Source organism: Scylla paramamosain, chromosome 9 (genome assembly GCF_035594125.1).
Source record: "Scylla paramamosain isolate STU-SP2022 chromosome 9, ASM3559412v1, whole genome shotgun sequence".
In the NCBI taxonomy this organism is placed as follows: Eukaryota; Metazoa; Arthropoda; class Malacostraca; order Decapoda; family Portunidae; genus Scylla; species Scylla paramamosain.
In genome coordinates, this window is record NC_087159.1 from 6,392,460 (window position 1) to 6,402,500 (window position 10,041).

General features: G+C 44.8%; 1 protein-coding gene across 3 annotated transcripts in view; it reads right to left on the reverse strand.

Moving 5' to 3' along the window:
- Positions 1 to 1,432: 1,432 nt before the first annotated feature.
- Positions 1,433 to 10,041, reverse strand: part of LOC135103469 (glycine receptor subunit alpha-2-like) — a 39,795-nt gene continuing 31,186 nt past the window's right edge. Inside the window, exons 6-11 of one of the 3 annotated variants that reach the window (XM_064009808.1) lie at positions 9,786 to 9,868; positions 9,049 to 9,186; positions 8,690 to 8,818; positions 8,095 to 8,195; positions 5,827 to 5,969; positions 1,433 to 5,443 (exon numbers count right to left, since the gene is read on the reverse strand). In XM_064009808.1, the coding sequence (XP_063865878.1) occupies positions 5,299 to 5,443; positions 5,827 to 5,969; positions 8,095 to 8,195; positions 8,690 to 8,818; positions 9,049 to 9,186; positions 9,786 to 9,868 (739 nt within the window). In that variant the 3' untranslated portion in view covers positions 1,433 to 5,298. Of the gene's footprint in view, positions 5,459 to 5,811; positions 5,970 to 8,094; positions 8,196 to 8,689; positions 8,819 to 9,048; positions 9,187 to 9,785; positions 9,869 to 10,041 lie in introns of all 3 variants that reach the window. The other 2 variants (XM_064009807.1, XM_064009806.1) reach the window with 2 other exon arrangements.

Genomic DNA, 10,041 nt, shown 5'->3' on the forward strand with positions numbered 1-10,041 from the left:
AGAGATAAACGCATTACGCTCCTCATTTATCTCAAGGGGTCTCGTCTTTAAAGTCCACAAACAAACCCTCGACTTCGTGTTGTTCTCTTGTTGGTTTTCCTTCCTCTCTCTCTCTCTCTCTCTCTCTCTCTCTCTCTCTCTCTCTCTCCCGTTCTTTAATTTCCCTCTGGTCATTTCCCCCACATCATTTTTCTCCGTTATGTATGTGTCATGTAATGTTTTCTTTCTTTACTTGTTTGTTTATTCATGTTTTTCTTTTTTCTTTTTTTTTTTTCCTTTTGTATCAGTTTATTTACAAGCGAGAAATTGCATGTGTGTTTTTTGTATATAATATTTTTTTCTCTCTCTCTCTTTTAACCGATAGTTTTATCTTTTATTTTTGTTTCATTATTTTATTCATCTCGTTTGTTTATTTATTTTTTTCCCACGTGCATACGAGAGTTTTGTAATTCGTACATTTTTTTTTTTTTCATGTATCAAATCAGTTTATTTGCGAGTGTGGAATATATTTGTGCTGACACCTTTCTCTCTCTCTCTCTCTCTCTCTCTCTCTCTCTCTCTCTCTCTCTCTCTCTCTCTCTCTCTCTCTCTCTCTCTCTCTCTCTCTCTCTCTCTCTCTCTCTCTCTCATTTCTAATTTTGCTTTTCTCGTCATCATTATTTTTTTTCCCTATCCACGTCTCTTATTGTGAAGGAAAAGGTGAAGCAGTGAGTCCCTGCCAATTACCTCACAAGAATAGTAAGGCAGCCTGTAATATTCCTCCCTTTTACCTTCTTCCTCCTTCTTCTGCCTTCTTTCTTCCTTCCTTTCTCTCTCTCTCTCTCTCTCTCTCTCTCTCTCTCTCTCTCTCTCTCTCTCTCTCTCTCTCTCTCTCTCTCTCTCTCTCTCGTTTTCTTCCTTTCGCCTTCCTTTATGACGCATGCACAGATCCTACCTCCCTTCCTATGAGTACATCCTCCTCCAGCTCCTCTTCCTCTCCCCTCCGCCGCCTTCATTATCAAGACAAGAATTAATAGTAAGTTTTCTTAAACTGTGTAATTTTCTCGTGAATCTTCTTTAAGTAGGGTGAGGAGAGAATTTTTGGCGGTTCACGTGACTAATTTCGTCCTCCTCCTCGTCCTCCTCCCCTTTCTCTTCCTCCATCACCTGCTGCTCCTCTCTTTCCTTGGCACCTCGTCTTATTTTATCCTCCTCTTCCTCCTTCTCCACTTGTCCGTGTATGTAGATAGGAAGGCAGTTAGGTAGTCAGACTTTTCTATGTAGTGAAGATGGGGCTGCTTTAATTCACTGGAAGGCAGCCAGAAGAGTGACACATTCATTCTCTCTCTCTCTCTCTCTCTCTCTCTCTCTCTCTCTCTCTCTCTCTCTCTCTCTCTCTCTCTCTCTCTCTCTCTCTCTCCAGCAATAAGGTATTAAAACTATTATTTATACATTTTAAACTTATTCATTATGGTATTTCTGTAACATCTGTATTGTCTTGCTTCTGTACAGTAGAAATAAGTCATTCTGAAGTGCGAGCGTCGTGAAATACTTAATTATCTAACATCTTAGTAGAGTTTAAAATAGTTACTTTTCGTGGCCTCCAGTGGTGATGAGGCGTCCCGTGTTAGAAAACCCGCTCAGAAAGTTATCAGAAAGGAGTTTTGATTCATTAGACCCTTTAGCCTCGAGTTGATCCTATAACACGGGATGCCTCTTGTGTTTGGCTACAGCTGGGAGTGTCATCTGAACCGCCTGGCCTTTGGTGGCAGCCCGGCGCACCTCCCTGTGATGCTTGGTGTGGAAAAGCAGGGATATATATATTTTACAGCATGAGAACTTAAGAACATAGGGGAAGAAGCCATCAGGCATACACGTGGCAGTCCCTGTATGATATATTCCTTCCTATTCACACCTGTTATCCCTGTCCATGAATTTGTCTAATACTTTTTTTCTTTTAGATAGATTTACAGAGTAAAAATGTATTCTATGACCCCGCAGGCTCTTTGTGTTGGGATGTAATTAATGGTGAAATTTGCACAAAAAAAAGAAAAAATGCAATGAAAACAGCGATCTTTTTATATAACTTAATTTTCCAGCTTTGTACGATACCAGAAATTATGTTTTATGTAATCAAGTCGCTGACACTTTAATTAAACGAGGTATAACTGGGACGTGAATGTTGAAAGCTGCGTGGGTTGTTTTCATGCAAATAAAAAGAGAAAAGAGAAAAAAAAAGCTAAAACGTTGGGATGGCTATGGGGTTTGGATATGGGTCAGGTTTTCCCACACTCGGTTTCCACACCAGACTTTCCCCACCATTAAATAACCCACTTGCTTCTCCGCCCCATCCCCGCCGCCCCCAGGCAAGCGGTGTCCGGGCCGGGGTGCGCCAAACGGTCCGGCAGAGTTCACAGCATGACGGGGACAAAACAAACGTGAAGAGGAATTATTATGATCGTTATCGGCAGGGTGACTCTCTCTCTCTCTCTCTCTCTCTCTCTCTCTCTCTCTCTCTCTCTCTCTCTCTCTCTCTCTCTCTCTCTCTCTCTCTCTCTCTCTCTCTCGTGGATGAGTAAATTTCCATGGCAGGTTGCACAAAGTTGTACAGTGCTGCGGACGAAACACACAAACAGGCAACCGTCTTCGTCTCTAGTAACGCTGTGCCATCGTATCGCCCCCAGCGTGGCATTAACTTTTCCACTGATGAACAGTTTCTCTCATAATCACTCGCACCTTTTCCTACTGCAGTCCCATGAACATTTTCTCGAGCCTAGGAATCACAGAATTGACCTCCTATTCTCTCTATTTTTGTTTTGTTTTTTTGTGTCCATACAATGAATGTTTTTCACTGCTTTGAGCGTTGATAAAGGAAGGCTATGGCAGTGAAAGAGCTAATAGGAGTCTCATACGCAATGCAAGGAGGGCAAAGGAAAGCACAATAAACGAGACGAAGAACTGATTGGAGAAATGAGACATGAAGATTTTCGGTGTGGCCTGGAACAGACGGAAAGCAGAGAAATGAATAAAGAAAATTGGAATGTTGCACTGGAATCTTGGAGACTGGTGGTGATAATGAGATGACGTACAACAAGGCAGCACGCATGAAAAATACCCATTGACTAATTAAGCCTACGCAGGTTAACAATATGTGAAAGCAATCTCAGTAAAACGTCCCGGTGAATCAGATGTTACTACTACTGCTACTGTTGTCAGGTTGTTCATCGTGACAAACAAACCACAATTCAAAGTCGTTATTCTTATTATTACTGCCACTGTTGTCAAGCATTTAATTCCGGCAACTAAACCACAATAATAAGTCGTTATTCTGATATTTGGCTTGAGATCTGTTAACACTGCAAGGCTCAGATGCGCTGGATGAAGTGCTGTCACGTTGCTCCTCCCTTCTGTTCACTGTTCACGCTCCTGACATCTTCCAGTGAGGTGCACCAGATTACCACACCACCAGGCCATCACGAAGCTAGACCACCACCATCACACCGGCGCTCCAGCAGTCTCTCCCACCACGAGCTATATACAAGCCGTCACGTACAGTTCATATTTACTTCTATGTTTAGATTTTTTCGTAGGGAGAGAGAGAGAGAGAGAGAGAGAGAGAGAGAGAGAGAGAGAGAGAGAGAGAGAGAGAGAGAGTAATATTGCGTACAACAAATCAAGAAACATTTTAATCAGAGCTTGCCGGAGCTGCCTCGCGGCGCGTGCAGCACACATACAGCATGAGGGAGGCTGCTGTGCTGTGTGGTGCTCTACTCATAACCAAGTCGCACATGTGTAATTTCTTGTTTAACTTGCAGGTAAATACACCGTTGTAATGATAATGTCCTCGACCAGGGTACAAAACCTTTATGATGAATGAAGCAGTTATGTTGAAGGAGAGGCGCCTCCCATGTACCCTGCCAGACCCCAGGCGCCCTTCAACCCGCGTGTGCCGCCAGCTGGGTCCGCGCCGGCTGTTTGCGTCAAGTGTCCTTCCAGGAATACTTGCTTGGCCGATGGCTCGTGTAGTTGATTAAAGGAGCGGCTCGTGGTCGTCATTAGGACCAAGTACTCCTCACCTTCCCCACGCACGCCGCGGGATGCTCGGGACTCACAGTGAAGTGGGTGTTTTAATGTCGCGGATTCACTTGACGCAAAGAAAACAGCCTCGCGCTGCGGCTTGAAGCACCAGGCAGGTTTTCCCTCTGAGTGCCATTTACATAATCTTATGGAAACTAAACAGCTTACACTAGAGTTCTATAAAGATTTTTTTTTTTTTTTACCGAATATAAGTTTTGCCTCGTAAATAAAGTAAAGATATTTGACAGGTTTTTCTTTAGGTTATTAACGTGTCTCTATTGGTTCATTTTCATAATTGCAGAAAATGCTTGTATTCTTTGTCTCGCCTACTGCCAGGGCTGCTGGGATGTGCATGCACCTTAACACTTCCTCTTCCTCATCGCCAGGAAAGTGTGGCCAAGGCTTCCCGCAGCCAACGAGCAATTTTCATGCAACTTAACATTCATTCAGGGACGAAAAATGTTGCTGAATTGTCGACCGCAGCCACTCCCGCTGGCGGAGGGTTGGCAGCCTCCTAGTAAGGTCTTTGTCTGCCGCTAAGACATGCTCTCATCTCGGCTGAGTTACGTCCTCAAGTAGCGTAATCAATACGCAGATTATCGCCCCTGCTGAATGGCGGGCAGCCTGCTTAGTGCCGCTGGTCGTGCGTAACGTCGCGTTTAAAGGAAGAAGAGTGACGCGCGGCAGTGTTTGCCTCGCCTCAGATGCCCGTTGCTGTGTCAATACGGGCGGGACCAAAGACACAAGTAACATACGTGAGTAAATATTAATTTGGAACCGAGAGCGTGCGAGATGAAGCGCTCCAACTCCCGGAGCTTCGTAATGAAAGTCGCCTCATGTTATTGAAATCAAAAACTGTTTAATTTTTAAGAGGAAGACTCGTGTATGATAAATGGAGGATCCAGGCACGCGGCGGAATACTGCTTGCATCTATGACATCATTCTTATTTTTTGCAGTATGTAAATGTAATTTCTAAACTTTGGAATCAGTTGCATAAAGGAAAAAAAGTCCACGTCTTTTTAGACTACAAATTAATCCCGCAATGACCCGAAATCCGTTACTTAACAAAAAATCACCGATGCTCGAGTTGTTTTGCACTGCGGAGGAATCACATGAACATTTAACTATGTCGAGATTTCTATACCCTGAATCTTCTTGTGGCGCGGCGCCCTAGCGACTTTCATCGGTGCGTTTGTCCATGCAGTAAGAGGCGCGAAGGGGCAGCGGGCGGCGGGCCGTGGTTAAGGCAGCTCAGTTGTAGACGACCCAGTAGACGGCATTGAAGGCGAGGAAGCCGAGGCGGGGTAGAGGACGCGGAAGCAGCGGTCTAGCCAGATGGCTGCCACCTGCCCTCTGCTTGCTGGCATGGTCGTCAGTGAGGTCAGGCTGGGAGAAGAGAGGCTGCTGTCACTGCTTTGTCTGGATGTCTGAAGCATCTGTTTGTTGCTAGTCAAAAGGACACACACACACACACAGAGAGAGAGAGAGAGAGAGAGAGAGAGAGAGAGAGAGAGAGAGAGAGAGAGAGAGAGAGAGCTTTCCACAACAGATTCAAAGCCATGTAGAATGAACTGCAATGTAACAGTAACAACAATGAAGAGTGTTTCTACATTGACTGATAAAAGACCAAAATAGATACATATGTACAAATAACTAAAGAGATATAGCTTACGTCTTGTGTACAGCAACAAAGTAAATACACCTAGATAAACCTACGAGGGAAGCAGGAGCCTTAAGCACTATCTATGATGTACCTTCTCTTCACCAACCTCAAGAGCGAAGAGGAGTTGCGTTTCGGAGAGAGCGGCTGCCTGCCCTTAGTGGGGAAGTGACCCAGCACGTCCACCACCACACTCTCCACCGCCGCCACGAAGATGAAGGCCAGGCAGGTCCCCGTGAACACCTCGATGGCCTGCAGGGGGGAAGGGGGTGAGGGAAGAGAAGCGATGACAGCCTCTCTGCTTAAATATGTCGAATTATTATAAGCAATTTGAAGCAGCAGCAGATCTTTAGGTCCCTGCTAGGTTGTTTGGTTTTCAGTGCATTCTATCTGAGAGAACTTGACATTGTGCAGGGGGAGTGGGGGCGGGTGAGGAAAGAAGCGATGATGGCCACTCTACATTAATTTTCCATTAATTATTTTAAGGGATCTGAAGCAACAGCAGATCTTTAGGTCGTCGCTGTGTTGTTTGATTTTCACTTTATCAAAGAAAATTCGCAACAGCGTAATAGAAAAAGAGAAAGAACTTGTAATTTATGACTAAACCAACTAACGGCACATAGGTTTTATTTATATTTTTAGCACTACGTGAATTAAGTTTAGCGTCAGATTGCATAGTAAGAGGGAAATAATTGGCAAGAAAAACAAGTTAATCGCACCAGTTTGCTATTTTTCTTAATTTTCGCTGCGCGGGGCAATTCCCAAAAGAGCAATTTGCGAGACCAGGCCAGATGAGGGTGTCGCCGCGCCGCTACTGATGTGCGTGTTCCTCGTGGGTGACATTACACCGAGTGACAAACTGAAATTATCTGCAGTATACCTTCCAACTATTTATTTGGCGGCGCTGGGGCGGTAAAACCACTTGGCTGGCTGGGGAGCGCTTGCCGCTGAGCCCACCACGACCACCACTACCTCAGCGAACCCACAGATTGGCCGCTGACAGTCCATTTCATCCTGTGTTTGCTTGCTTCAGGAGGCGCTCGCTGGCCGGCCCCCACAGGACAGCCCCGGCAATGAGTGTTCTGATAGCATTTGGGAAGCCGTATTGATGGGTTGTTCGTTATCTCAAAAAGTTGATTAATTTGGAGCTTGCACTGCGTTACAATGATCTTTTAAAGCATATTTCGTCATAATTGCAGCAAGAAAAATTTAATTAGCACCAGTGATCGTTTGTTTATATTGTACACATTTCTTTTCTCTCTACAGATTCGATGGTTAATTGTGGAAAAAGAAATGCGACTGAACACGGAAAGTTCCAACATCGGACGGCGAATCGGAGACAAGTCCAACATCAAAGGTACGTGTTAATTTCCACACAGTGTTTGCAGGGACAGCAGGAAGCGGGAAGTGCAGCAGACTTTGGTGCAGTTTTAAAGAGACTCGAGGTGTGTGTCCGGCGGGGCTGTGAGCGTGTTAGTTGGCGCAGCAATCTCCGGAGACTCATCAGATTCACTCTAGAGGACTTGGCTGAAATGGCTCACACATTGGTTCACTGCCTCCCGTTTCGAGACATTTCCAATCTCTTTAAAACTTTGGCGCCTGGCCGATATTGTTGTGCGGGCGCGTCTTGCTCCCAGAGTTTGTGCAGAGACGTGCCTAGCGGGAGTGTCAGAACAGCACTCGTGAACCGTTTGACGCGGTATTTTTGGTCATATTCAAAACGTTTCCCCATAAAAGCAAGGATAACTTTCTTAACTTCCGTATCATGCGAAACAAACTGTAACATTCCAACTAAACAATTTTTACTGAATAATACCAATCGCCAAAACTGTTCAGATCTTTTTATACTCTTTGGAGAGGAAGGAGGGAGAAAGGAAGAGAGGGAGGGAGGGAGACTTGGCATGGATAAACAGGAAGGTAGATGTAGGTTGAGGTTGTAGGAGTGAGGAAGGAGAACAGAGATAGATCGGAGATATAAGGATTAGGGAGAGTAGAGGAATCATGGCTTGGGGTTGTAAGGGGTTAGGAAGGAGAGGGAAAATAAAGAGGGACTGTAATGGTTAGGAAGGACATAATATATGGGTTGAAGTTGTAAGAGTTTAGGAAAGAGTAGGTAATGTAGTTAGGTGGTGTAGGGGTTAGGGAAGGGAGATACAAGTTGACTTTATGGGCGTTGGGAAGGAGAGAAGATTTGGGTTGTGGTTATAAGAGATTAGGAATGAGTGGAGGTGCATGTCAAGATTATGTGAGTCAGGAAGGAGTGTTTTGGATCAGGGTTGCAAGGGTGTAGGGGTGCAGAGAGAGGATTACAAGGGTTAGGAAGGAGATTGTGGTTCAGGGTTGCAAGGCTGTAGTGGAGCAGAGAGGAGCGGTTTACCATCGTGTCGTGGGCAGGAGGCACCTTGCGGTAGGTACTCTCGTGGAAGATTGCGGCCGTGACGAGGGACAGCATGCAGATGATGACGCGGGCACACACTCCTGCAAGTGAGGGACGCGTGTTAGCTAAGGGGCAGAGTACTAAAGGAGACTCTGATCTCTGTGCCTTTGCCTGCCTTCCTGACTGACGAAGTGTATTGCTGACTGACTGACTTACTCAACAACTTCAATAGCTTGAATGGTTTAGATTTTGAGTTATTAGTGCTGTTTTGAAATTATAGAAAACGTGAAAAACCGAAAACCACAATGAAAAGCCTATCTTCGTATGTTATTATTTGTTTATTAGTAGTAATAGTACCAGTAGTAGTAGTAGCAGTAGTAGTGGTAGTAGTAGTAGTAGTAGTAGTAGTAGTAGTAGTAGTAGTAGTAGTAGTAGTAGTAGTAGTAGTAGCAGTACTTTTTGTTGCTATCGTTGTTGTTATTGTTGTTGTTGTGCTTATTCTTGCTGTTCTTTTAATTGTTGTTGAAATAGTAGTGGTAAAGGTAGCAGTGTTAGTATCAGCAGTAGAAGTAGTGGTGGTGGTTGCGTTCCTCACCTCTGATGTTGATGAAGAAGGCGAGGTAGGCGGTGGTGACGGTAGCCACCATGGGGAAGACAGTGTGCTTCACGGCCCACCCGCTGCGGGGCGCCACCTCGATCATCAGCTGCAATTGCCTTTTCGTCTCTGGCAGGGGGCAACACACACACACACACACACACACACACACACACACACACACACACAGTTGTAGTTAGAAGTATTTCATCTGTATTTCATTATTTGTTTCTCCTCTTCCTCCTCCTCCTCCTCCTCTAATGTTTTCGATTTTCAAGAAGTAACGCTCACTCTTCATTTATCGACACACATTCATCATCATTATCGTTAGCGCGTTGTCAGGGTCAGGGAAGGCTTACTGTGTCCTGGGGCGAGAGAGATCTTGCTGGTAGGATCCACTTTAGCGATGGAGTAGCCGTGCGAGACCACAACGCTGCTGTAGACCACCGGTGGGTCCCCGTTCCACTCCGGCTCCATCTCGTCAGACAGATAACCCACTGAGAGAGAGAGAGAGAGAGAGAGAGAGAGAGAGAGAGAGAGAGAGAGAGAGAGAGAGAGAGGTCAGGTCAGGTCAGGAGGGAGAGATAGAAAGGTAAAACGTGCAACAGAGAAAGAGAAGTGTAGGTGAGTTCAGGACAGAGGGTGTAATAGAGAGATCAGAATAGGGATGAGACGGGATGGCAAAGCGTGTAACAGAGAGGGAGAGTCATTGGCAAAGTGATGACAGAGGGAATAGGAAGGGAAAGTGTGTAACAAAGACAGGGAAGCATTGGTGAAATTAGGATGGAGGATGTAACAGAGAGAGAGAGAGAGAGAGAGAGAGAGAGAGAGAGAGAGAGAGAGAGAGAGAGAGAGAGAGAGAGAGATTTCAGTGCAATTTCAACACTTCTATTCACGAATTACGATATCTCAAAAATTTTACTGCATAATAGATGCATGTACTTTGCTTAAAGGAGACATGTGTGTGCAAGGTATTAATAACGACAGTAATGATGATAACATAAAAATGGATGCGATGATAACAGTAACAATAATAAGAGTGGAAGTAAGAATCATCATAACAATAAGTGTGATGACAACAATGCTGGCCACTCACCGCTCTCGAGTCGCAGGGTGCAGGGGTGGGAGCGCAGAGGGTAGGACTTGAGGTTCAGCTTGCAGGGGAAGGAGAAGTGCACCCTGCAACACAACACAGGAGGAGGAATACAGTGTTGCATGTCAGGAATACTTTGAGTGGTCATGCATACATCTCACTTTTGAAATGGAAAAATGAAAGAGAATTGGGTGTTCCTCTTATATATATATATATATATATATATATATATATATATATATATATATATATATATATA